Source organism: Halichoeres trimaculatus, unplaced genomic scaffold (genome assembly GCF_033239565.1).
Source record: "Halichoeres trimaculatus isolate MK-OKI-2021-1 unplaced genomic scaffold, fHalTri1.1 fHalTri1_scaffold_11, whole genome shotgun sequence".
Classification (NCBI taxonomy): Eukaryota; Metazoa; Chordata; class Actinopteri; order Labriformes; family Labridae; genus Halichoeres; species Halichoeres trimaculatus.
The window spans coordinates 16299783-16327744 of NW_027437189.1; the positions used below are offsets into that span (position 1 = coordinate 16299783).

The window sequence follows — 27962 nt, forward strand, 5'->3', positions numbered from 1 at the left end:
TCCTGACCTGCAAATGGCTGACAATGCAGTAGTGCTCGGGTCCATCCAGGCCACATGTAGAGCTGGCGGTGAGGTTAATGGCTCGTCCAATCAGAAGGTTTCCTGTCGCAGGGTAACAACTTCCTTCTGTGCAGCCATGAGGGCCTGATGGGAGCTCTTGTGCGGACACGCTGAGAGCTGAAAGTGGAGAGAAGAAAAAGAAGAGAAAAATGATTCAACACAGAATTCCCCACTTTTTTATCTGTAAATGATCCAGAAACACAAAAACAAAATATAAAATTTAATTTGTAAATCAAAGACCCCATGTCCTCCACTCATGAGAGGGGATAGACCTACACACAAAACACACCTAACATCAAACTACAAGTGAATAATATAGAGATAAGCATCAAGACACACACATAAAAAAAAAAAAAATTGAAGTCCTTACTACCATTGTGTTTACAGCAGGTTAAAATTTAATATTCTCAGTTCAGAGAAAAACTAAAAGAAGCAGTTTTCAAGATAATGAGGTTGGACTCCATGTGCCAAAAGAAAGTGAAGAAAAGTTTTGGCAAGGGAGCTTCACTTTCCAGAAACAGATAAATAATGTCACAGATTTCATGCCTAAACTTCGCAGCATGTATTCATTATTATAAAATCAAAACAACTAAACCAGAACACAATCTGAAATTTGATAAAGTGCAGCTACTGAGTTAAATGTACACAATCTGTTAATGGTAGATTTAGGTGCATTAAAGATTGCAGACAAAATCGATGAGACCAGGAGGTAGGTGATAGTAACTGGGTGAAAACCTAACCTGACGTTTAAATATCTAAGATGTTTTCAAGGCATTGTCTGTTAAAAAAGAAGTTCCTAACGAGTAAGCTACAGAGTGACTGGGGATGAAAGATGTTGACAGTGATATCTGAGTTTCTTTCATCCTGTTGATCTTCCAAAAACATCAGCGCAGCAACATGTTGAGACATGGTGGAAATGACATGGATGGTTTTACGTATATAGAATAGCAATCATCCTCTATGACAAGCTGCATTCCCAATTAAAATTCACACTGGACTCTGCTTTTGACATTCCTTTTGAAAATCAGGGATACCACAACCTTCTCTCAAAAGAGGAGAGGGAACACCCAGCATCCCCGATGGTAACTTAGCCAGAAAACTGTACACAACATATCGGCTTAAAAATTGTTGCATTATTGTTGCAAAACTTTAAATAATTAGAAAGCACAACTTTAAGAAATTTACTCCACATAAAATAAGATGATAAAGATATATGTTAAAGTTATGACAACAAAGTGTTTGCACCATTTGATTGTATTTCAAAAGGATAGATGTCTATGGTGACTGTCTATCTTATCTCTTATCAGCCTCCCAATGTGCAGAATGAAGTGTGCAAGAAAAAAAAAGCAAAGAAAATGAAGAATTCTGCCAGTCCATCTGCAGAAAAACAATGTAAATGTCTTCACTGGAGTTCAAGTTGCAGACTCAAATCAGGCAGATTTTCTGGATTCCTGTCAACAATATGACCTTGTCAAAAAATACACCACAAAATCAGCCTATGATGTTATTCCATCACATACTGCAAATAATGAGTGTGAAGATGGATTACAGTAAAATGAGACAGTTATTTACACAAACTGAAAAGGCATGTAAAGGCATGTGGAGTGTCTACAGGAAGGATTGCACATAAATGGGTTAAAAGCAAACCTGTGGACTGTAGATAAGGATCAAACACGCCCTAGTTCAACATGATAGACAAAGCAAAGCAATACTGAAACTTGAGTGTGTTATTTACAGATACAGGGCTGCAGAAGAATTGATTTCCTGAATAAACACAGAACAGAAACCAGACAACTAAACTATAAATCTGCTCATATGTACATGGAAAGCACTGGACTCCAGAAAGAACACAAAGACATAAGGGCTTGGACTGATTTCGACCTGTGACTGCTTTACCCCTGACCTCACTTCTCAGGTATGACACAGCGGGTTCACTCTCTGGTCAAGAAGCCCGGCCTTAAGAAGAAACCCACAAGAGTTACAGTGGTTTTGTTTTCATGTCATCTCATATTTGCATTAAAGGCACTATGAGGACTATCTGGAAAGCTTGGGTTTTCCTAGCAGAAAGACTCAATTTACCATGAGCACTTGCACCTACTGTTGTGAGAAAGTGACTTCTATCAAAGCATGTTTGTTTTGAATGAAGGGAGAGTGATTCCTTTTTAACACTAATTTCTCAATTCAAAACAACTTTTCCCAGGATGCAAAGCAACAAGGTAATGTTTTTATTTGTAGTTACGTAGCACTATAGTTTGGAACGTGACAACAAGCCAACTCATTAGAGTCAGTTTGCAGTGTGTTTTAATTATAGTATGCTATATTAAGTCTTCCTCAAAGCCACGTACTCTGAGATGTGTCCATAACATGTAATCCTGGTTGTGTCCTACCAGTGCTTATCCACCAACTCCAACCTCGCCAAGCAGAGCTAACATAACCTCACTTTTCATTTAATTTATAGACTCTCAAGTCTGAAAAGACCACTGCAGAATAACTGCTGCATGTGGGTTAGAATGGACATATCGCTAATAGCTTAACTCATGTTCCAGCCCGGGCTCCAACACTCTTCTGTTCTGCTTTCTTCTGCTCTTCTGTTCTTTTTCTGTCTAACAGTTAGGCTCCAGCATCTACCATTGCTACAAAAGATTTCATTTTAAGCAGAGAAAAATACAGATCTCTGTTCTCACTCCTTAACTTCAGGCTTGCGTTGTGATGTCAATGGGACTAAGTGCAATAAATCAGTCCCGTCTGATCCAACTCAGAAGCTGAGAAACAGCATTTGGAAATAACCTTTATTGGTGCTGATTATTTTATTTTAGGTTGTGGATTACGATCACGTGCATACCTAGAAGTGAGACTTTTTCAAGATCACTTAGAAACTCCTAACAGCCTCTTTGAGTTAACCTATCATATTCTGTCTAAATATTTGTGTTATCACTAACAAAGTAAACATCACAACTTTTCTCGAATGTCTTGACTTTTCTTTGTAATTCTTGGTAATGAAAACCTTCAAGTATTTAACTTAAGTCACCACAAATGTGAGCAAAATGTGTTCACACACTAACTATCTCTCATCCACATGTACTCTAAGTCTTGTTAGAGTTTTGTCTCATGTCCGGTTATCAAACTGAGTTTCTGTGTGAGTTATATTCTTGACGTAGGCTTTGTCAGGGCATATATGTGTCATGCATTTAATTTACACACAGATTTGATTTAAGATGAAGACGTGATTTGAAATAGACCACACAAGAAATGTGACTACTATACTCTATATGAGCTATTCATAGAGAATAAAGATCTTTATCTACTGGCTTTCTTAAATCTGTCAGACTGCGGTGAAAGACACAGTGGTGGGCTGTAAAAACTGTATCTGAATAGTGGAATGTAGCCTCTAAGAGCTGCAAATGTGCATTTTTTTCATTTATTAACCCCTTGTTGCTGAGCATATCATATTTGATACATGAGTTTCTAAGACTATCTTATCAACATAATAAACAGTTTCCTTAAAAACCTGTTCAAAATAAATATTAAAAACTGTATTCTACCCTCTTAAGAATTATCATATCACTGCAGGCAGCTGAAGTTTTATTTTGGCCCTTTAAAAAATGTCTGCTCTCATGAAATCATCTACACACTTACATTTACGACAATGATTGCTCATTTTTTAAAGAAAGTTGTTTAGAAAAATTGTTGGTCATTTTTTTAAAGTATTTTATGCATTGAAATATTATATATCTAATTTAAAAAATCTCTACTAAAAATGTTGCCAAAACCAAATTTATCCAATGTCATAAAAAAATATTTCTTAAACAAAATGGTGTAGCAATATTTTTGTGTATTGTTAAAGGGTAAATAAACATCCCTGTTCCAAAAAATATTAGTATTTTCTGGTCAGTTTTTGATGGTTCAAGCTTCTGAAGGTTAATGACAATATAATAATTAAAAAAAAAACAACAGGTAAGCAGAAAAGAGATGTGTGAAATGTGCAATCTTACTCTCCTACTTGTAAATAATTTCACGCTTTTTTTGTGTCTCACTTGTTTTTGATCTATTGTCTACAACATGCATCGACAGCAAGTAAACAAAGGGTTTAGTAAAAGTGAATTAATAAGAAAAACATCCACCACAAGAGGATGTTAAGAGTGACCTGCTGCTACATTTAGATGGAGAAATCCTGCCCATAAGTGGCATTCATGAGGCGTCCAAGATGGGATTACTTTCAGAAATGTACTTTCATTTTGTGCAGTCTCCTGAGTTATTTTTATGACATTTTTCAGGATAACCAAAAAGCAGCAAAAGGAAATAAGAGCAAATACAATATGTGTCTCACATACACACAAGCTCACTCTGAAGAGAAAACTCTGGCTGAGGTTTTGAAGCCATCAGAAAATATTAATATAAACAACAAATTACTTACTTATCTTTTTTTTGACCCACTCCCATGTCTTCTTTTTGCATTTTGAAACTCTACTTCGAACCTTTTAAGATCTGACAGTGCAAACTGTATGCTCTTGCAATTTTTTGAGTGCTCTTAAAACTTTAATCAAGAGTGTACTTACATTAAACAGAACATTTTTCTAATTTATGGCGAAGTCTTAAAATTTCGATCAGATTTGTAATAACAGTTCAATAATCTGACTTTAAGAAGGTTATAGTGTTAACTCTGATACCAGGGTTTAGGATACAGTGATAAACCAGGTTTGTATGCCCTAAAATATCCAGCACAACTGATCACAAAGGCTCCGCTACACCAAGAGTTTCTGTTCTTCTGTCACAACCTGCAAAAATCAGGAACAAAGTGACACCTGTGGTGCTGTGCTTGTAGAAAGACATGGAAGCTGCGCTACATTAGCTTAGCAATGGCAGAGGGACCAAGAAACAAAGAGTTGCATCCACCAAAAACACAATTCTTTGAAGACAACCTAAGAAATGTGCCTACAGGAAACAAAAAGAGGAATTGTTTTTACTATTGACTCCACAGAATGTGAAAAGAAAGCATGGCAGCGTGACTTGATGTAAATCCACTTGCACAGGTGTTGTTTGACAGCAGCTGGTTTACCTGTGTGTGATTACAGTGTAGCGCGTGGCACTGAGATACACAGAGGGGAAGAGTCTCAGGTAATGACACCCTGAGGCGTCCCACTCCTGTATAGAGACGAGTGGCAGGAATGCAGGGACAGAGAGGAAAATGTTATTCATTAGAGGAAACATTCCAGGTGTCAGAGTTGAGCAACAGCGTGAGGACTGGAGAGAGGAGGGGACAGGACCTGTTCACACACTTTCTATTGGGCTTCATGGTCACATGGGATAAAAGTTTATTAGATACATGTTTCTATGTTGGGTTACTTTTACAGCATTCCTTCTGGGAGGGAACAGCAGAGAGGGAGGATGCAGGAATGTAAACAACAGTGCGTGAGAGGGTTTTCACATACAGTAATCAGTGTTTACAACAACAACAAGCTCTGACATCCCAGATTTGTTTTCTTCCATGTCCATCTCTCCTGATAAGCAATGATTCTGCACAGCACAACAAAAATCAGGTGTCTATCCCTGAACGTCATTTGGTCCGGTATTTCTGTGGAGTTTTTTTGGAGATAAACTCTACTTTTTTTCAGGTGTCATTTGTTTTTGTTTTTTGTTTGTTTGGTTTGAAATGTTTGGCATTTTTGTTTCCATTTCTAAAAAAAAAAATTGTATTTCACAATCATTCACCCTGTGGCAAATTTCAAATGAGGAATGATGTACAGTGAACAGGTAGTTGTTGGGATTAGAATGGTGACAGGGTGGGCAGGGCCCAAAGGTGAGTGGATGGGGTTGTCTCACCTTGAAGATACCAACAAGCAGAAGTGATTCAAAGACGGTTTCTCTTGTTGTCCTGATAATAAATGTTTATAACATAATTTAATATTATGTAGTTAATGCAAACATAAGGTAAGAAATCTAAACTTTAATTTACTTCCAAACTGAGGTCACTCATGCAGGCATTATTTTTAAAATGTTTTTTTTTCTTGAATTAATCATTCAAAATTAATGCACTGAAGTCTCAGACCTAGTCTTATTTTGACATATTAAAGACACAAATTAGACCTGAATTGCTTGCAAAATAGCAAAATACCTGACAAAAAATGTTTTCTTACCTCATTTGGTGATGTTTTTAGTTTTTACAAGCAACTTTGGTGTCAGTTTTACCTGTTATTATTTGACAAACTTTCAGTTTTGCCGGGTATTAAAGCATGATGTACATTTTTTATGACTGTACACCAGGAAGACATGCTTCACATTTTATTTTTGTTATCCAATTAATTACAGTTGTTTGGACTTTGTAATGCTTCTAAAATATGATCTGAACTCAAAGACAAAAACAATATTTCTTGAACTGGATTTGGGGAAACTAATAAAAGAAAATTCAGTAGGCAACACTTTTGTCATACTTACAAAAAATGGAAATTATGCTTGAGGATTAAGCCTCTGTATTTTTCAGTATCTCCAAGTTGCATGTTACCAGTTTTTCAGGAGCACACTGCAAAATCCCCTTCAAGGTCAAAAAAGGGTTTTTAGACTACAGAGATGGTGGAGGAGGCCAGGTGGAGGTGAAGCTTAGCCTGCAGCCACAGAGCCTGTACACTATTGGTGCAGCAAGGATCTCTGAGAGGGAAGGCATGTTTAAAACTGACCCCCTTCATGTGAGAATGGGCTGTGACTGGTTGTAAGTGACTGGAAACAATGATTCAATCAGCAGCTGATCACATTTACACATGAAAAACTTCACAGGAAAACAAATCTGGCTGACGAGTTGGAAAAAATCTGAATTTGGTGGCCTGAAGTGAAGTGCAGATAACTTTTGAGGTCATCACTCTGTTTATTTTTACTTTAGGTCTAGATTTATATTTCATTGATTCATTTACAGTTTGTCTTGTTCATTAAAGTAAAGTCCAGGATTAAAGCCAATTCAAGATGACTATGACTGAAGGGAGTTGGTGGCCCATCACACATAAACATTATAGTCCAAGTTAATAATTGACCCAAGTACTGACCCAGATACCTGTGTGTAGGCGAGATGGGAGGGGCACGCATAATGCACCTAATCGCTTTTCTTTACAACACTTCGAATCACAGTTAGGTCTCCAGAGAAACCAAAAAAAGGTGATTCAGCTAATGACACAAAGCTTATTTGAAGGTGGGTACTCTTTAACTGTGTATGTAAAGTGGCTGTGTTAGTGTGTGTTAGTGTGTGTGTGGCCCTCCAGAACAACCCCTCAGTCACCAATTAACCCTGCGAGGGCCCATTCTGCCTCACATCCAGCACCGCTGTCAGTGGCTCATTATTTACCACACATTCCTCAAATACTCCAGATTCTCACAGAGTTTTCAATCCTGCTATAGTTCACACAATAAACCGGAGGTAACATGACAACCAGAGCTTTAGCAGCATGAGTTGATTAAACGCCAACAAACTGATGAAGAGTGCAGGGTAAGCAGAGAAAGTTTTAAAGCTACGCTCTGTGCATGTACCTAACTTTAAAACCTGGACAAGCAACAACACCATGCAGCTAAGTCATGTAGTAAGTGTTGCATATTTTTTTTTCCTTAATGCTCACCTGTTTCTGCTCTAAACTCAATCATATGGATTAAGGTGAATGAATAAATGAACGAATGAAAGAACAAACAAACGGGTATCAAGTCAAACTGGAGCTCCGCAGGGATGCCTGTAGCCCCATTTACAGAGGCCAGAGCCCTCATTACAACAGCTGCCGGTTCAACTCCTGGCCATGACACCTTGCAGCAGGTCTTGTCTCAATCTCTGCTCCACATATTTCCTGTTCCATCCAGCAAAGGTGAAAATGTCCGGAAACATAACTTAAAACAAGGAAAGGGAAAAAAGGCTCCTAAAATTATCCCAAACTATCAGACAAAGACTTTTAATTCTTATTGAAATGCTATTCATGAACTTGTTCATTGTTTGAGGCTGGAGGGAGTGACTACAAAGCCCCTGCAAAGCACTTCATCCACTCCACTTACTCATTATCTTGAAGAGAGAGGAACAACTGGTTTTATGACTTTGAAATGTAGGCACTTATTGGTTCTGAACCCTTTAAGCCATTTAAACCCAGATCCTTCAGCTGGGCCTCATAAATACTGGAATAAGTCATAGACAGGGTTAGGAGAATTACTTTGAAATGTACTTCGACACAGTTACTGGTTATCTGTTAAAATATGTAACCAGTAACTTTCAATCACTTGAGGATTAGTCCAATACAAAATATGCCAAAGAACAAAAAGAACAAACAAATACAAATAAAATGACTAATGTTTGTATATAACTGAACAATGTAACCTTACAAAAGAAATTGAGGAAGCCATATTCGACAAGTAGTTTACAGTCCTACAATCACAGTGACTGAGTCTTGACCACAGTACAGTTCATTCAAACAAAACCACTTCCTTTACGCAGTAGACACATAATACTGTTTTAAACACACCCAGCGTTCACCTGCTAAATTTTTAACAACAGCTAGCTCCAAAGCTAACAGCGGACTGTCACTCACAAACAAATCAAAGAACTACAAGGTTCAAATCTCTTGTTCACCAAGTGAGACACAGCAGGAGAGGAGCGCTCTGAACATTTTCACAGGTGTAACATGAACATGATTTATTTTACAGCTGCTGTAATAAATCAATATGAGCCCTGAAAGATCTTATCATGGTTAATGATGGGGGGGGGGGGCAGTTATTCACACAAGAATAGTTTCACTTAGGGACCCTTGATGGTTTGTAATAATTGCGAAGTATGTTTGTGTTTACAATCCAGTGTGGATTAACCATGTCCATAATCTGTAATGTGAAAAACCAACAATCATATTTAGCGACACTTTGGTGCTCTGATAATACTGATACTGAAATTCCCTCCCTGTAAAAGCATTCATTCCTCTACAAGCCATGCTGGAAACTGCAAAGTGTCACAGCTCACGGTGCTGAGTCTCCTGAAGTGTTGTAGTAAAGTGTGTGCATGTCAGGTGTGAGAGATAAGCATGCACCACCTCTCTCCATCTCCTCCATTTTTAATGGAAAATAAAAATGCATTAAATTTTAATACTGCAAAATTATCCCAAATTTCACAAAATGTAACTGAAATTTGGGATTTTATTGTATTTTTTCTGTAACTGTAACAGGATACAGTTACCTTGTTATTTTACTTTGGATCCTAATCACGTAAACCCTGTATTCTGTCACTCCCCAAGTCTGGTCATAAACAATGTGCGACAGGTGGTGACAGGAGTGGAAAAGTTGCGTATAATTACTCTAATTACACAGTTTAAATCACTTTTATGAAGAACCTGTCATGCACTGTGTGTGTGATGGGATAAATAAAATACAAAACATTGTTTCGGCCTCATTTCCCTTGATGATTGATCAGGGAAAGCCCCTGCACACACCTCTTTATTCATGTACTGTTGTGTGACTAAATGATCCTGCTTCATTATCAAGATCCTTTAAAAAGACGTAGAAGCTGTTGTTGTTTGATCATAATCAGCAGATAAGCCTTTAAATTAATGCTTAAATCACACACACACACACACACACACACACACACAGACACAGACACAGACACAGACACACAGACACACACACACACACACACACACACACACACATACACACACACACACACACACATACACACACACACACACACACACACACACACACACACACACACACACACACACACACACACACACACACACATACACAGTGACTGTGTTCTGTTGCTGCTTTGTTTTCAAACCACAGCAAATAAGAAAGACAGAAACCAAACTTTCTTTCCAGGTGATTCACTTTGCTCAAATTGAACCTGAAAACTCACTTAATGTGCAATAAATAAACAGATATACGTCAGCTACTCACCCAGCATGAGGAGGCTCAGATACACCACCATGATGGACACCAGGATACCTGGATTCACAGGCACTAGGCAGTCTCACTGGCTGTAAAGAAAAAAAAAAAAAAAAAAAAAGAAATATTATGTAAGTGTGTGACCAAAAAATCATTTATATTCCACATATAAAGGTAAAAAAGCATATATGTAAGAAATCATAAAGAGAACTCCAGTATGATCTGAAAAACGACAAATAACATTTCCTCCATGTTTTAAGAAGCTTAATCTCTCTCACTGATCTAAGTTTGAGATCTGAAAAAGGTCTCAGTTGGAAAGCATTTTTCACACTCAGCTTGGCAGAGAAAGATCCACGTGGCCCTGCGCTCACACTGTCAAAGGCGGAGGCAGTGAGGAGAGACCCCACAACGCCTCACACCCACAGAGTACAGCAGGTTAATGGATTTACATGTGTATTAAGCTGTTTTATACATTAATACCAATAAGGGATTGTTTCCCCAGACATTTACATGGAAATACCATGTAAGATCCTGTACAAACATCCTGCTTCTGCTTTATCACCACAATTAACTCATCTGTCTTTACTTGTTGCTGTTTACCAATATTTAGGTTATGAAAGCTCATCGTATGAATCTGTACTTATGTGGTACTTTTCTCATCTTCCCAAGTACGGATGGGCTTTTATTCAACTCGCTGACTGTGTCACTTGGTGCAATGTGTGGTCAGTGTCTTGCCCAAAGAAACAAGGACTGGGGTTTGACCCATCAACCTTCTGATTAAAAAAAACAATCCACTCCACCACTGCACAATTAGAGACAAAGGCTGCAAAAAGAAGCATTAATACATCAATGAGTCATCTCCATCCTAAAAATAAAACATAATTATTTTAAAATTTTCACTGCTTTTTTTGTTTGTTGGAAAACACTGTTTTTGCTCATCTTCCAAGCTAACTTTAAAACCATTGGTTGAGCTTAAATGACATAACAAATAAGATAAAAAAAATCTTAGTACAAAAAATGCTGAGTTATTAAGGATGCCAACCAAAGCAAAATGTATAATGTTATGCCTTAAGCACTGACAGTGTAAGAATACATTTCCCTGATGATTTCTTTCAACTGATCCTTATGTATCGGTTTCATTTATTTTTTTCTTTTTCACATTAATGGGCAAGTTTATCTTTCTTCAGATTGTTGATTTATTTTTTTCCCTAGTCAGTAGAGTGGAAATTTTTATACTTACAAATGAACTGCTGTAATGTACAACTCTCTTGACACAGCTAAGCATGAGTCTAAACCATGTCAAATTGGTTTGACGAGTGTGGCTAATGTTTGCATGGCTAGCATCATGAGCCCTAGTCCTTCTTGCAGGTTAGCATTCATACGCCTGTGCTGGTAACACACTGCCTTGGTTGAGTGGTTGTAGGACACAGCCAAATTAAAACTTTTTTTCCATCACTGGATAAAAATACTGCCGTGTGAAGCTATCGGTGATCTGTGCTTGTTTACATCAGGTGGTAGATGTAGGCTTTGCAGGAATATGGCAGTAGGCATTTACTTGTGCGACAACCCTGACTGTGCGGGTCATGGACAGGAGAACTGGCCTGCATTTTAAGTCTTCAATAATAAAAATTAGGGATGTCCAGATCAGATCATGTGATCGGAAATCGGTGCCAATCACATGGTTACAGAGTCTCAACCCCACACAGAAACAATGCAGGGCATGACATCACAACAGTGACATTATTGGTTGAATGTCGTAAAGTAAAGCAGAACATGGCAGGAGCTTTAAGCTGGAAGCATGATGTATCAGATAAGAAGTATCGGATTGGGACTCGGTATTGGCAGATACCCAAAATAAAAGGACTTGGACTCGGAATCAGGGGTCCAATCGGGACTTCCCTCATAAAAATACTGATAATTCATTCAACAAACAACTATTACTGGTGGCAACTTGCATGGGTGACAATGTTCAATCATTAAGTCGAGGAAACATAGAGCTTCCTAATGGACACAGCAAAACTTTGATCAAGAACAGAAAGTAAATTTGATAAACGAATTAAACAGTTAGAGGCTAACTCAGAAGATTTTCATAATCTACATAATTCTGATACATCCTCAGGTTTAGGACTGGTAAGACTCAAAAATCCTGTGTGGGGCATTTAGTCCAAATTCAGAGACAAGATTTCCAGCTGTTACGAAATAAGACAGATTTGTCTTATTCCAAGGACCAGCGTTTTATCTCACTTGTGTTAGTAGCAGATGCTCAAGAAGTTTGATTGATTAAGGTTCCTTACCTCAATCTGTGTCTGACTGAAAGGATCTTTTAACTATTCTGATGTTACTTCAACAAAGCTGCAAATAGCACACAACTACTAAAATACTTTAAAAAAAAACAAGTTTCAAAACAGAAGAAAAAATCGTACTAGATGCTCAGTGAGCTCTACAAACAGCCCAGAAACATGAGCAAAGAGAAATTAATTAAGTGAAAAGGTTCTTGTTATCAAAATGGTCTTTACATCCTTACTTTTTAAATGAACTTGACATCTTCCACAAGCCATTTACTGAGACACTGTAAAACCACCTGCTGCCTGTTAAATTGTAAAAGCAGTGTCGTAGTTTAACACCTACACAGTTAAACAAGTTTACAGTTTAGCTACAGGCGACCTACAGGGGTGATGACAGCACAAGGTCATATTTTAATCCTTCGTCTTCACCACAAGACTAATCCACCAAAGCACAGCCTGATGTAAAGGAAACGTGTCCCCGCAGATGTTAAACACATTAATCCAACAACGATCTAACAATTCAGGTACAGAAGAGAACTGAGCTTCATACTCACAGGTCACCTCTCTCTTGTCTGCACTGTGTGGTCAAATTTGTTAACTCCTCGTTCCAGTGTGTGTATGTGTGTTTGTGTGTGTGTGTGTGTGTGCAGGTTCTTGTGTCTGTGTGTGCACATGTGCAGGCCCTGGACCCCAATGTGTATATTTACGCGTGCATGCACATGTGTGGTGTCTATGTGTGGCGGAATATGTAAAACAAACTTGAAAGCACAACCGACAGCAGCGATGTAAAAACAGAGGGAAATGCCGCCAGCCAATCGGAGCAGTGAATGTGTCAGGGACCCCCTCTTCATTCCTCTCCTCCCTCCTCTTCACCCTCTCCCTCTCCCTCCGGCTCGTCACTGGGGCACTGGGGTGAATGGACAGCTATTCTTATTCTAATTCCTCTGTCACTCTGTGGGCCACTGGCTGAAAGAGGGGAATGGTCTCCAGGCTTTTGGAATGCACCACCCCTTTCTTCTGGACACTGGGGGAAAGTGAACGCTGAGAGAAGCAGAGAGGAGGTCAGGGGAGAGAGTTAAAAGAAAGAGAATTAAGGAGGATGGAGGTAGTAGAAAACCTACTGGAAAACAAATGAGGATAGAAGGATAAAGAGGTGACACTGACAGGGACGGAGAGACATTTTTTACTTTCTGGGTTAAACTAGGCCACAGGGCTAGAGTGCAGTACTACCACTGTCCACTACACCAAACCAGCACTGATGCTTATGCCAACACTTCTCTATTCCTACGCCATAGTGGCCTACACAGTCATGAGCTCTTTATAAATGCAATACATCACCTGAACACCAGTTGGCATTTCTGTGCTCATCCTTTTGCCAGTTATGAGTTCAGCTACATTTTTCGATCGTTGGTGCACAACAAACCATGTTGACTGAAATCAAGCGTACGATGATAGAGACTGAACCAATAAATATTAAGCAGCGATTGCTTATTCTGTAACTTTTGCCAAGCAGAAAAGACGGGAGATGTTGAGGGGATGGAATGTACAGCTGCTACATCCGTGACTATGTTTACAAGCAGTCATTATCCCTTTCATATTCCAAGTATTAGCAATAACCCTGTTGCGCACGGTCATACAAACGCCAATAACCCTTTTCAAAAAATGGAATATGCTCATATTACAGTTTTTAAAAGCCTGAAAATTACCCCTGGGTTATTTTCTCCTCTCTCACCTGAATATTTGGTCATGTATGTTAGGGGTGGGAGAAAAATAGAAAATTGAAATATGGGGATTTTTTGTTTGACAATATCAAAATCAGGATTCTTTGTCAAAAAATGATAATTTTTCAAATTCAAATTCTTCATTTCAGTCCTTGTTTATAAACTGCTCTGGAAAAAACTTTTCTCTGGTAAAGGGTGAAATGTTTCTCTCTGACTCATGTGATGTGCATTTTATGGGAAAATATTATTCCTGATATAGTCTGTAGACATTATCATCATCATTTAACTTTTTTCACACGGTCTGGTGTTATGAAAAGCAAACTTAATACTGCAAAAATTGTAAATATTGAAGACTTGCAATCCAAATTGAATCAGCACCTCAAAAGTCATCACTGAATCGAATCACAAGAATGGCATATTGTCCCAACCCTGTATATGTCTATCAGTGCAGGAAGTCTGTCGTGCTGCTGCGGCTGTTATTGTTGCTACTTCTGTTACTGTGGATACAGGAAGAAGCTGAAATGATGCACTTTGCGTCGAAATGTTGTCCGTGCAACTCTGTTTTGATCGGGACCCCATGTAAACAGGAATTAACTGTTTGCTCATACATGTTAACAGGTTATTCTGAATGTTTCAGGAACCAGAATATTGACCTTAACCCGAATATTGACTGCATGTCAAAACTGCACACGCACTCTGACTCTGCCCACAAAATTTTAAAGTTTCCTGTTCAGCCATGTTCCACTCAGAGTGTGGTCTCTTGGAGGTAGGAAATGACATCATAAATTTATTCAAATTCTGAAAAGACTGTACCCAGTCATGTTTCCTTTTTCCCCTATTTAGATCTTGAGAAAAGAAGCAGTATCTTCCGGGTAGACATGAAAATAATTTTAATATCATGCAATTTAGCAAAAATTTTCAGCTAAAACCAGATTACAAGAGAGAGAAAGGAGTTGGAAGGAGCACGTATGCCTTTGCATGTTGGACAGGCTTTGTTCATGTGGGGGTTTATGTGCATGGATGTGTGTGATTCAGGCTGGACAAATAATACAAAAACTGCAAAGGAGAACAAAGCCCCTTCAACTTTCACAGCCCTCTGGTGATGCAACCTTTGAACTCTGCAAAAGAGGGGGATGAAGGGGCTCAACATGTCACGCAGCAACCACAGCGGCGGACGCCAGCGCTACTGGTTCAAATGCTTCAGAGATGTGTCACAAAAGTGGTTCCTCAAAGCCTCAGCAACAGAGGACATATCTGCAGCGGCACTCTGACTTTCACGGTGACTTCTGACACAACTATAGAGGAAATATCAGGTCTAACATACACAAAAGACATTCAATCCTTATTAACATCCAGCTCTCAAAGCAGTCTAAAAGTGAAATAATTCAGAGAAATCCAAAGCCAAACTGTTCCTGATGATGAGACCTTGAGCCAAGTCTTGGATGCAAACACAAACGCACACTATCATGACTCCAAGATAAGGGAAAAGCTGCAGAGGGTTCATTGCCACCCCCATAACTTCTGTAAAGCAGTCAGACAAAACCAAGAAATCTTGAGACACTAGTCCAAACAATCCCAGACTCCCATATCCTTGAACCCAATAGCATGATAAGCCTGACTCTGTGTGTGTCTGAGTGTGTGTACACATCAAACAAAAGGCTTTAGAGTGAGCCACCAAAGACACCGCCAATATGATGCAGCTTGAGTCACAGTTTTTAAAGAACTGTAAAACAGGACCAGAATGGATCATTCAGATGAGCTCACAGAGGAAGTTTACTTTGCCTTTAGTTTAAGGGTGACACAGGAGATGACAATGAGAGCCGCCACTGTCTGAATCACTGTGAGGGGGAAGTATTCATGTATGTCCGTAAGCCTGTGGTTCAGTGTTAGAAGTAGGGCTGAACAGAATTGGAAAATAATCTGGTTGCGATTTTTTTTTTACCAATACTGCGATTGCATTTTAGCATGTGATTTTTATTTATGTATTTATTTATTTATTTATCTATTCTTTTTTTTTTTTTTTTTTTTTTTTTGGGGGGGGGGGGGGTGGGGGGGGGGGTGTTATCATCTGCATTGTTCACAAAACACAAGCTTTAAGTCATTCTACAGTATGACCAACACGACAGGATACTGTTAACATTTAAACAAGTCTTTCCATTACTAATTGAAAAAGGAACACTGTAAAATTCTACTGACTTCCAGTTGTCAGTAAGAGTAACAAACCATACAGAGTAAAGTGAATAAGGCGTATGGCTCTGCCAGCCACGGTCATTCTACTGTATGGATCTCTGTAGCTCACAGGGTTTTTGACAGAAAACCAGCATATTGACTTTTGCTGGTTTTAAGGAAGAATGAGTTGAATGTTTTTTTTTTCTAATTGCAGCCTTTGGGATTTGAAAACTGTAATCTATTACATTGTGATGTCGGTTTCAAATCAATTAATTGTTCAGCCCTGGTTAGAAGTATGTGCTCGAATACTACTTAATTTCATATCACAATGTTCTCGATGTCTCTGGGTGGTTTTGAACCAAATAGTTCTGGGAACTTTTTGAAAAATAAACTATCCACTTGGGAGTTTTCTGAGAACTATTACACCAACATGGCTGCAGGCTGAAAGTGACATCAGCAGCAGACTGATAGTTGATATAGAAAAGAAAGAGGAATGACAGCAGGAGCAAGATGTTGGAGAGAAGACAGGGAAGACAGAGGCAAAGCTTGTTTAGGCGAGAGCTCAGCCTTGCCTGGTTAGGCTGTCTGCTCTACCTTTCCTTGATTCCACCTCTTTAATGAGGAATGGGGGGGGCAGAGAGATGACTATGTAAAGAGAAGACAAGAAGACAAGGGATGTAGATTTAAAATGAGAAGCCAAGGTTGGGCAAAAGTTCACTACTACTGGATTGGGCTGTATGCTCTACCTATTCTATTGCCACTTAGACCAGAATGTCTTTATGATGGGTTACATCCTACCTACTTTTGCTCTCTACACAACAAAGCTCTCATTCATCACTTGTTATTCATTAGTTTTCAAGGCATGTTTTTCCTTGTTGGATAAAACGGCTGCAGAAAGACAACAACGTCTGTAGCTGTGTATATGTGATGACCGATTTAGACACTAACACTATTTCACCCACCGACAACCTAAGTGAGAGGTGCTCATCCAAACTAAAAAAATTTAAACAACAAGGCAGTTCCAGTTAAGAGAAGCCAATTAAGAGATACTACATGAGGTATTCCGCTGCAGACAGGGTCACAAGTCACAGTAATTATAGCCACTACAAGAGCCTTATATGAAACATAGTCCACATGTACATTGCCTTTGGATTTTTCACCACCTCACTGTGGTGTTGACAGATCCTTCTCTGTGACAATGATATCTAACCACACATCTGTCTGCACACTCCAACCTCATACAACCCAACCTAAAAACACCTGAACGAACACTGTACATAGACTATTTATACTTTTTTTTCTTTGAGCTAAACTTCCATTGGACAACTAAAAGTTAACACCTTCACCTCTTCAACAGTCCAAACTTTTGTTGGTTCTGATAGAAAGGAGACCACACAGAGACTCAGTCTTTGAAAAAAGAATAACAAGTTCATCAAACAAGAAAAAAGCTATCCCTAGAACAACTTCCTAATCCTTTGCTTACCTTACCAAATCATCACCTGTGAGGATAAAGAAAATCTCATAATACAGTCTGAATATATTCACTCTGATGATTCATTCATCTTACAACAATAGAAAGATTGCCATCAAAGAGAGGCACTGACTTAAACCTTCTACAACCATTAACGGATAGCTTTGCTGAGCCTTTGTTAACAGAAGACCTATGTACTCACAGACCAGTGACCAGAGATCTTCTTTTACTGGGGTTGTTGGGTTGCTCAGCTTTTTTGTTGAAGGTATTCTGAAGTTGACACAACACCACAACATATTAACAGGACAACTAGCAGCCTTCTTTTTACACATCTAAGAAAGCTGTCCTTTCTTGTTTCAGGTTACATTATGTGTCGTTTCTGGCAGCATAGTAAGGCCTCATTTAAAACAAAGAATTTTGAAAAAAAGAAAACTAGAAATTTTAGAGTTAGAAAAGTTGTAAATTTATGACTTTATAAACTCGCAAACTTACTCGGTTAGAAAGTTGCAATTTTCTGAGTTTGTCAAGTCATAATTTTATGGGTTTAAAACCACATAAAATTACAATCTTGTTGTACCACATACCCCATCTGATTAGCCCAGAGATTTAACCATCCATATCCTTGCACCTGCCTGCTGTGGTGAGTTTCTTGCTGAATAAACGCAATCACCCCCTCCATATCAGTGTGCTGCTTTCTGCAGAACAGCCCCAACATACGACAATGTCTTTTCAGAGCTCGGATGCTTATAATAAAGTGATGATTCTGGGCTAAAATCAGAAGCATCTGTGCTTTATCATGATGGATTTCTGCTGGGCTTCTGGACAAAATTTAGCACTCACTTTGCAGAGAGTGTTGGAAGTGTCCCATTACTTTGTATTATGGGTTGGTTTAAGAAGAGTAAACCAGTATTTTCTGCCTCTTACTACGCTATATGATGCCATGTTGAGATAGAGGTGCTGCTAATTCAGACAAAGTTATGTATTAATGTTGTAAAAATTTAAACCTGCTAGTCGCACTTTAACCTCAAGTAACATTGAGCTCTTGCACACTGAAGTGGTGCAGGGTCAACTGCTTTGTGCTGAATGCTGCATCCACCAGCGGCAGATCACTTTTACTGTGTCTGCTTCCAGCTTTTTGTACAAGAAGAAATATCTGTGTGATTTCATTATTGGTTTAATTTCAGAGACCCACAAAATGTAATATGGGATGGCATTTAGGAGTGACAGCATGCCAGCTCTCATCAGACTGTGATTCCCTGCTCTACTATCAACAGAGCTATCAGTCTGGAAAACCCTGCATTGGTCAGGATCCACCTATGAGACAGAGAAACACAAACACACACACACAAAAGAAAACAAGTCTGTGTGCTCCTTTCTCGCAAATGCACTACTTTTTGTCTTTGATGTACTCTGCTCTAATCCAGCATTAACAATTCATATCAGATCTACCCAGAAACACTCGATACTATTTAAAGTTTTAAATGATTCATTGAGGAAATTAATCTTTAACTAAGTTCAAGACACACCTGAGACACCTCCATAAAGCTCACGTGAGGGCATGATCAGACAATCACCAGCAAAGAGCCTTAGTGGTGATTACATTTAATGCAGACACACACCAGCCATGCAATCCCCACACTCATGTTTGGACTAGAAAGACAGGAAATGGGCAGGTGAGAGAATGAGCTTTGAGTCTGCAACTTTGAGTTTGTGGCTCAGTTTGTGGTTGATGAGCCTGGCAGGAGAGAACTCAAGAGGCCACAATTCAGGCATGGAAACAATGAAAATATGAAAGTAATGAAGTCTTTCTGATGGAGGAACGTGCTACTTCTCTTATTGCACTATAATAACGGACATAAATTCCCACATTTGAGACATGCTTTCACCACAAAAGTCAATTAAATGTGAATAAAAGTTTTGTTGACGCACCTGTTTTTTTTATCATGAAGACAAACCAGACACTAGATGCTTGCTGCTTCTTACCTAACTGCTTCAGCTTAAATGGCTCCAGGCTTTAAAAACAGACAGCACCTCATTGGTAATTAATTTTTGTCATGTTTTAAACCCCATACTGACAAATGAACTGTGGTAGGTCTCTGCCTGAGGCACCCTGAAGGTGTGAGTGTAACCAATATTCTAGTTCATGTACAGCAGTGCAAAGTTTAAACAGAATAGCTAAAGGTGATATACGTGGATCAAAAGGTGTGTGAGTGAGTAATACACACTTTCAGCCAGTCAAGGTGTATGACTGGTCTCATAGTACTGAAACAGCCCAGCAAATCACTATTGGTATAACATCAAACAAAGACACAACTTTTCTAGGAAAACCATCAAGATGCTGCAGTTTAAAAACACATTAACAAACCAGCAAGATAACACTATAGCCAGCAGATGTGACGATAACTTTGACATTTAATTAAAACTGTGGTATGGAAGGGTTAGATAGAAAGTAATGATTGTGTTGGGGGTTTGGCTGCATGTGTGAACGCAAACAGCTTGAATTTTCTCACAAACTTTTTCTAGAACCATTCCCCCTGGTAAAGTTTCTGTGCAAGCTGGGATCAACGTGCTTGTGAATGGCAGACAAAATATTCAGATAAATTTACTGCAAACATGCAGGCCGGGTTAAGCCATATGAACAGCAAAGATATCTGCGCGTCTGTCTGTTTCCACATCTAAATCTAAATGCAAAAGTTTTCAAAACATCAGATTCTGTCGCTACATATGTCCTTGTGTTGCTAACACTACTATGTGGCTTTTGCAGCACATAACTGATGTCATGACCTGCCAGCACCTCCCTACTACCGCCACTCATGTTAAACAGGGAAAACATGACACTGTAGAAGACATGTGTGAACAAGCAATATTGGGAAATTTCATGGGCAGAACTTCTGAAAAAAATGGCCAAATAATCATGATTAGTCAGCTAATCATAAAAAAAAATCAATTGATTAGTTGACATAAAAAATAATAATTGGTTGCAGCACTATTCTTAAGTAGTTTCCATCACTTCCTTTCACTTTGATCTGTGTTTTGTTTTAGTAGGTCAAACAGGAAGCATGCATTGATTCAGCTACATAAGCGTGTTCTTTACAACTTGTTTGAAACCAGTGAGAATTTTGTAAAAACTGTTAATCAAGGGTTTGAAATTTGCATCAGATTCCAAAAGAGTGCACACTGGTTTAGGATAATCTTAATTTAAAATGACTTTAGATTACACAAATAACAAATGATCTTAAAAGCAGAGGAGCAATCAATGCGTGGAGAAACTTCCTGCTTATATAAAAGAAATAGGTGGGATTTCTCTTGGTAACACAAAAGGAAATTGCCTTTCCTGTGCTAGATTAGACACTTTGTGATGTAATGTTCCCAGAATAAAATTCCCCCTTGTGTGAGTGCATGTGTGTACGGATGGGACGACAATACAGGGAAAGCTACACTCCTATGACAGCAGAGATTCCTGAAGGTAGTTAGCTCATTAGCTCACCAAAGCTACAACAAAAGTTACAAAGTACAAGATTAATGTATTTTCTCAACAAACATGTTTCACAACTTTTGTCTGTGATCCCTGAGAGGCTCCGTAACACGGTTCAATCACCATATCTTTATGTTTGGCCATACCAAGATGCACTGAGTTTAAGGGTTGTAAAGGTTTGTCAGGATGAAATTTGGTTGAATGGAGCTCTGAAAAGTGGTGCCACACAACCACTTAAATGGTATCTTGTATGACACATACCTCCTGTCAGAGGGAACGTGGCACACTCACCACTTTGACTTCATTAAGGATCGCACAAACAGGCTGCTGAGGGCCGCTGACGTGTCACCCACTGCAGTCTGACCTCCTGGGGTCAGCTGTTCTTCACAAAAAAACCTGCTTTAACTCCAACCATCCTTAAAATCATATAATCTACATACAAGTTGAATGAAATTGCCCCACTAACAATAACTTTCAATCAGGAAAAATGTAGTAAATAGAGGCAGACACTAAAACCTGAAATATCTGTAATCAGTCTCTCTTGTCATCGAGCTGCAAACAAGGGTTTGTTTTACGTCAGGGAACATGAACATGGGTCTGAGCCTGCAGAGGCCCTGACGGAGGCTCAGATATCAAAGACACGCTGATAGGGCACAAGGTGGCTGATAGCAGTGAGATGTCTCCAGAGAGGCCTCCTGATCTACAGATTACACAAGGACACATGCCACAACTACACGATAGAAACATCCTCCCTCCAGGAAACACACTTCTTCTTGACCTCTACATTTGTCAACCTACTCTACTCATCCTAGTTCAACAGCAGGGTGACAGAGAAATCAGACCTGAAACAAACTCATTTAAAGCATCCATGGGAACACCATTTCCTCTGTAAAGCCAACAGTTTATCAGTCACACCTGAAGTTTACCAGTGGTTTTGTGTTGCAACAACAATGCTCTTGCATCTTACAGTCCTGAATAGCATTATCATTTGAACGGTAACTATTAAAATCAACTCAGAGAACCTTTAAATAAGCTTAACGGTGGTAGGTCAATTTTAAGATCTCCAATAATGGCATTTTTGCCCTGACAGCAAACCTCACTTCCCTACACATCTCCCAGCACTGGCTGCTGCTAGGTTAGAAAAAGTGTCTCATGGTACTTCCTCTTCTTATCAGAGGCGCTCTACATGCTAGAAAACAATCAAATGCCCTGCAGTGTCCCATATCTGGTACAAGCAGCAGCTTAAGACCTGGAAATTTTACCCTTGAAAAAATTAAACTAGGTGCACATGATGTACCAGGGAATGAAAAGAAAAAAGAATACCAACAACTGATACAAGAGTTGTGTCTGAGCGATGCCCGTTTCAAGGCTTATTTGGACTCAAGAGCATAATTTTGGAGAAGTCAGCCCATTCAACATGTTAATGTAGACCAACTCTATTTAGATCATCTCCTCAGCTGAAAACTAATATTAGGGTTAGTTCATCTGCCTCTATCTTCCTTGATGAAGTTGACACCAGAGGCCTGATTCCATTAGCAAGTGAATATGTGGTAAGAGTAATGAGCGTAGCAGTGTTTCAGAGAGGCAATTTTTTTACCAAGCACAATGTGAACACAGCGAAACTAAAACCTAACAGCCATAGAAAACAGTTGACATAAAGGGCATTTATCTTAGAATGCTGAAATACATAAACAACAACAGCGCAGATTTTGTTTACAGTAGAAAACTAGTGCTGCATGCACATAAAAATGCCACCCACAGTGAGCGTAAGCTCTAATGAGCTTTATACGGACCAATATAAGAATTACCCCTAATTCAAGACATATTCAGAAGTTTACTTCAGACACTGCTTTTTCACCAATCAGGTAAAATATTAGCTACCAAAGATGATGGATGATCCGATCCAACACGATACGATATGATATGATACGATACAATATGATACAGTACGATACGATACGATACGATACGATACGATACGATACGATACGATACGATACGATACGATACGATACGATACGATACGATACGATACGTTTCTCTGATAAATTCTGCACTCAGTTGGTTAAATCCATTGTAAATGACAAATCATATTTGTTGTATTAAAGTGAGCCCTGTTGATACCTCCCTGAGGGACACTCACTTTACAAATGTTGCAAGATGCTGTTTTACTATCACTGCTTTCCAAAGAGAGGTAGACCCACACAGCGGACACGTTTGCAACGTGGTTTGATTTGCAGCAGCAGTAAAGCGTGACGGTGCTGAAAATAGGTGAAAACTGAATCAGTCCCAATCAGGTAATGAAATTCAATACTATTCAATCCTCCAAAAATAGCCACATCGGGCACAGATACCAATCAGTGTATCTGATCAGGACATCGCTAATTTCTTGGCAGGTTTCTCATCTTAGCATTTTCTTTTAATGATTTAAATAAATTCAGAGGCCACTGCACAAGGTGAAATATGCCTCTAAACTTGGCTTACGGTCTGTCTGCATCCTTGAAACAAGTTAGATCCTGGATACGGTCCTTACGGAAAAGGTATTTTCTGTGCACAATCCACACCGTGTAATCATATCCCATTTAATGACAAATCTTTACTGACTGAAAATTGAGAAACAATAGTGTTCCTCTTTCTGTCCACATGGCCAGTTGGGGCCTGAGTGCCCCGTGGATCCTCTTAACCCTTCAGGTTAGAGTTGATCTCAACAGCAGGGCGAGAGGCCAGGTTCTTGAGCTGATTAAAGTTAGACTAAGCCTTCAAGGTCCATGGGAACACATAGCTCCTAACACAGACACGTCTAAATACCCTGACAAGCTGGTGAAAGAAATAAATGCTAATTAGTCTCCTTCCAGTGATTTAGTTTTTGTAAATCACATGGCTTTGTTTAAAAAGAAACAATGTGGGTCCTTCTGTAAGAACCCTCCTCAGAAGCATCATTTAGGAGAGTTGATGTTTGATACCTGTAGACATCAGGTGTAAGTTTAGAAGAACATGGGTTGTAGAAAAGGCACACCTGTTTCACTGCTTCTTGATTTTCAGGAAAACTTTCATTCACACAATTTCAAACTGTAAATCTGAGACGTGCACTCCATTAACTGGCTGCTGGTTAATCTGGTAGGAATGTGTGCTACAGTGTCAGGATTTCTGCTCCCAGGCGTAAGTGGCCTGCTGGAGTCAGTGAGAGTGCAAGTCCATACACACACTAATGGCCTGGACACTTCAAGATACTGGCTTCTAGTTTCTTCCTCACTCATCCAGGCAACTTTTTAACTCTTTGCTTTGATTCTGGTCTAAAATCTGACATGAACCACAAAAGATTACCTCATGTTTTTTAACCCATGCAGTGGGTTATAATTAACTTCCAGTGTATTTGATTTGCACTTTGGTAAGCTCTGTATACATGACATCACAAAATCCGGCTGAACACACACCTTAATTGTGGTTCCAGGTGTGCCTGGAAACTTTTTTCCACGATTAGAAATCAGCAGAAAAAAATCACAGCAGGAGACTGTCTTAAAGTGCATGCAATATCTTGTATTTGTTGCTTAAGATTCACAATAAATAGCCACAATACGTCATGGCAGATGTGGTAGGCTGGAAGTCGTCTCGTTGACCAAATAACGAACTCTCAAAACAACAGCTATTGCCAGATTGGAGGATAAGTCTTTTTCGTTATTAACTATTATTAACATTTAAGCTCACCACTTAAAATGTATGACTCTCTCAACTTTAAAGAAGAAGTCCATATGGAGAAAACCGGTGCGCATTTCGCTAACGTTTAAAATTGTAGTGTCAACGGTCAGTTAAGAGCCCAAAAGATGAATCACATGAATATTGAAAAAAATATCTGTGAAAATCAAGTCTCAGTAAAACTTTCCAATCACATGGAAAGCAAGACAGCTTTTCCATGCAGGCATGAGACGCTTTAGTAGGTCAGAAACATAAACTCGCTGCCCCTTCAGGAATATTACGGTAATTAAAATCTAGTCTAGCAGTGATTTGTGCTATTTGAGTTCATTGAGGCGTGCGCGTGACGGTCATGTTAGTGAAGACGGAAGAAAAGATGGAGCACTCACCTGCTCGGTGGTTTCCTGGGACTCCGCTCTGTCCTCTCCCTCTCACACACACTCACTCAAACTTTCTCTCGCTCACACACACTCCCACACACGCGCCGTTCCGCTACAGCCCCGCACCGCCTGAATGAGCTCGGTCGCCGGTCTGCAGCAGTACAGTAGACACAGCACGGAGTCCGACAGGAGGAGGTGGGGCCAGAGATGTCACCGGCCGCTAACTCTGCTCTCCCGGGGAAACAGGGGCAGGTACAGGGGTAGTTCCCCTCCACATGGCCGGACCCCACCCAGTGCTATCAGGCCAAGCCCACCGTGCAAGGTAGAGATAACAGAATATCCACAATGCAGAAACACTCTAACATACTGTTTTGATTTTTGAAGGGTTACAAGCTTATAAAGCTTCAATGTATAGAAACTGAAACAATCATTTTGACTAAGACACTGGCATGGGTGCTGTCTCTCAAACTCACCTTACTAGCACCATCTACTCTACAAGTGTGCAACAAGGTTTTGTGTTTCTTGTCTTAAGTTATACCAAGTTTTACTGATTCAGTAGCTACATCTGATAAAACTTGAACCTTGGTGAGGTCATATATGAAGAATACTTTTCTTCACATGTTAGAGTACCTTGAAGAAAACTTGAAGGCTTGTGGCCCAATTGTTGCAAAAGTGCCCTTGTGGTTGGCAAAATACACCAAAATGACCCATTGACTAGTAAAAACAGATAAACTGCTCTCTTGGCAAAAAAAATCTGTATGTGCCTTTTTCCACCCTGCCATTCAGAAAGGCTGTGCACATCACTGCTTACCACAATAACTTTAGTTATTAAACTATATCCCCTTAGCCTTGCCTGAGAAATTCAATACATGTTTTTTTTTCTTGAGCAAATACATCCAAATGTGAAATGAGACTTCACAGATCCTGCAAACCAAATGTCACATAGAGTTTGTAACGTGTATGGAACACTTTTGTCTTAGTCCACATACTTGCTTGAGGTTTCCAGCAGGATACTGGGGAAGTTAGATCCAGATTTAATTCACAAAGAAGACATAAAATTTACTAAATCATAACATCAGTTTCAGAATGGTGGATGATCTGACTTAGTAAGCACAGCACATTTGTCATTTGTCTTTAAATGCCTTTCTGTTGTTTTGATGTTGTTGTTGTTGTTGTTGCTGCTGCTGCTGCTGCTGCTAATGATGATGTGATTTCAGTTTTCTGTATTTCTGACCTTATCTGGTTCAGTTCCCATGTGGAAATAGGTGAATGGGAAAACCATTTCACCCTCACGGAAGGAAGATAGAGGGATGGCTTGTCACTGACAGGATTTGTACCAAGGATTTATCAAGAGATGATGACAATCTCAATCCACAAGCTCATTATGTGGTGCCAGCCGAGTCAACTGATACACATCAAACATCCTGCACCAGAAGCCGCCTGATCCCACATCAGGCTTTTCTAAAAAGAGTGGATGCATGTATGTGTGTTTTTAAGTCTGATATGATGTGATCTTTAGCCAAGTAAAGCTGGTGAGATGGAATACGTTTAGAAAACAAATGGCTCCTAAAATAGTGATGTGTTCACACACTGTCTGCTGGAGTAAAGCTTGTTGAGCGTGAGGAAAGGAAAAACATCCTAACTGTAGGTGTAAAGCACATGTCAGGATTCAGCTCAGGTAGTGCAAGGTGAAACCCAGGAATGACTGGAATCCATAATTATCAACACTTATGTGTGGCAGCATTATCCTGTAATACAAACACACACAGAAACAGCATGTTCATGTACACTGCAGGTTGTAATTGGGTGTAAGCTTATTATACAGCACACTATATGCACCAAGAGCAGTGATCAGTGAGATGAAAAGATGTAAAGAGGAAAGAAATAATGATATAGACAGTGACGGTAACTTTAAATCAACCTGGATAGATAGAATCAAAGAAATTAAACTCTGACAACCAAAAGTAGAGAAGTGAAGTAAGAAAGCAAGCTGGCAGTGGAAGCTGTAATTTTTTTAGAGCTTTACTCTTTGGTGGGGAAAACACCTGGAGAAGGTGGTGTTTAACCTGATTGCTACACACAGTCAGAAAGCGAAAATGAACAGTTGAAACCACAGATGCCCTCTTCTTTTCATTCTGCACGTAGCTTGGCATAATTTGTACTGTGTGTGTGTGTGTACGCATGTATTCTTCTTTAAAGGTCCATTCAGTTTCATAAACTCTTTCAACAAATTACTCAAGATTTAGAAGAAAGATGCACCAGTCTAAAACTTTTTGCCATGCCAAATTTTTTTGTGGTTTTTAAGTGGCTACAGTTGCTTCCTCTCACTTATATTGGACTGGCTTCCAGCTGGCTGTAGCGTCACCTGATGTTTACACATCAATATTGCCAACACAGAAATACTCATATTATCTTTTTTTATCTGCATACAGTAAACACTGGGAATAGCAACGAGAGACAAATGTAAATCCTCTCAAAGGTTATAAAAAATGGCCCTGCATTGGGTATTTTGTTTTCATGTAGTACACATATCGACCAGAAATACATTATCACAGAAGGATAAAACAAAAACTCATTAAACCTTGTAACTCTAGCTTCACATGGATAAATTTGTAGACTTTTAATTAAAAAAAAAAAAAAAGCATTGAACCTTTATATGAAGCACACTGCCTTTTAAATTCATTTCCCTGAACACAAATATGTGTTTTGAATTTGATGGAGATCTGCCCTCTAGTGGGACATTTGAGAAATTGCTCTGACACAAGTTCCTCACTGTAGGTCACCTGAGGTTTTGTGATAAACATTTAAAATAGAAATACA

At 39.2% G+C, this 27962-nt stretch overlaps 1 protein-coding gene across 2 annotated transcripts in view; it reads right to left on the bottom strand.

Moving 5' to 3' along the window:
- Positions 1-25373, bottom strand: part of lamb2l (laminin, beta 2-like) — a 51727-nt gene extending 26354 nt beyond the window's left edge. The window contains exons 1-3 of one of the 2 annotated variants that reach the window (XM_074681226.1): positions 12791-12972; positions 9964-10043; positions 8-177 (exon numbers count right to left, since the gene is read on the bottom strand). In XM_074681226.1, coding sequence (XP_074537327.1) covers positions 8-177; positions 9964-9994 — 201 coding nt within the window. In that variant the 5' untranslated portion in view covers positions 9995-10043; positions 12791-12972. Of the gene's footprint in view, positions 1-7; positions 178-9963; positions 10044-12790; positions 12973-25151 lie in introns of those variants that run through there. The other variant, XM_074681225.1, reaches the window with a different exon arrangement.
- Between the last annotated feature and the right edge of the window lie 2589 nt (positions 25374-27962).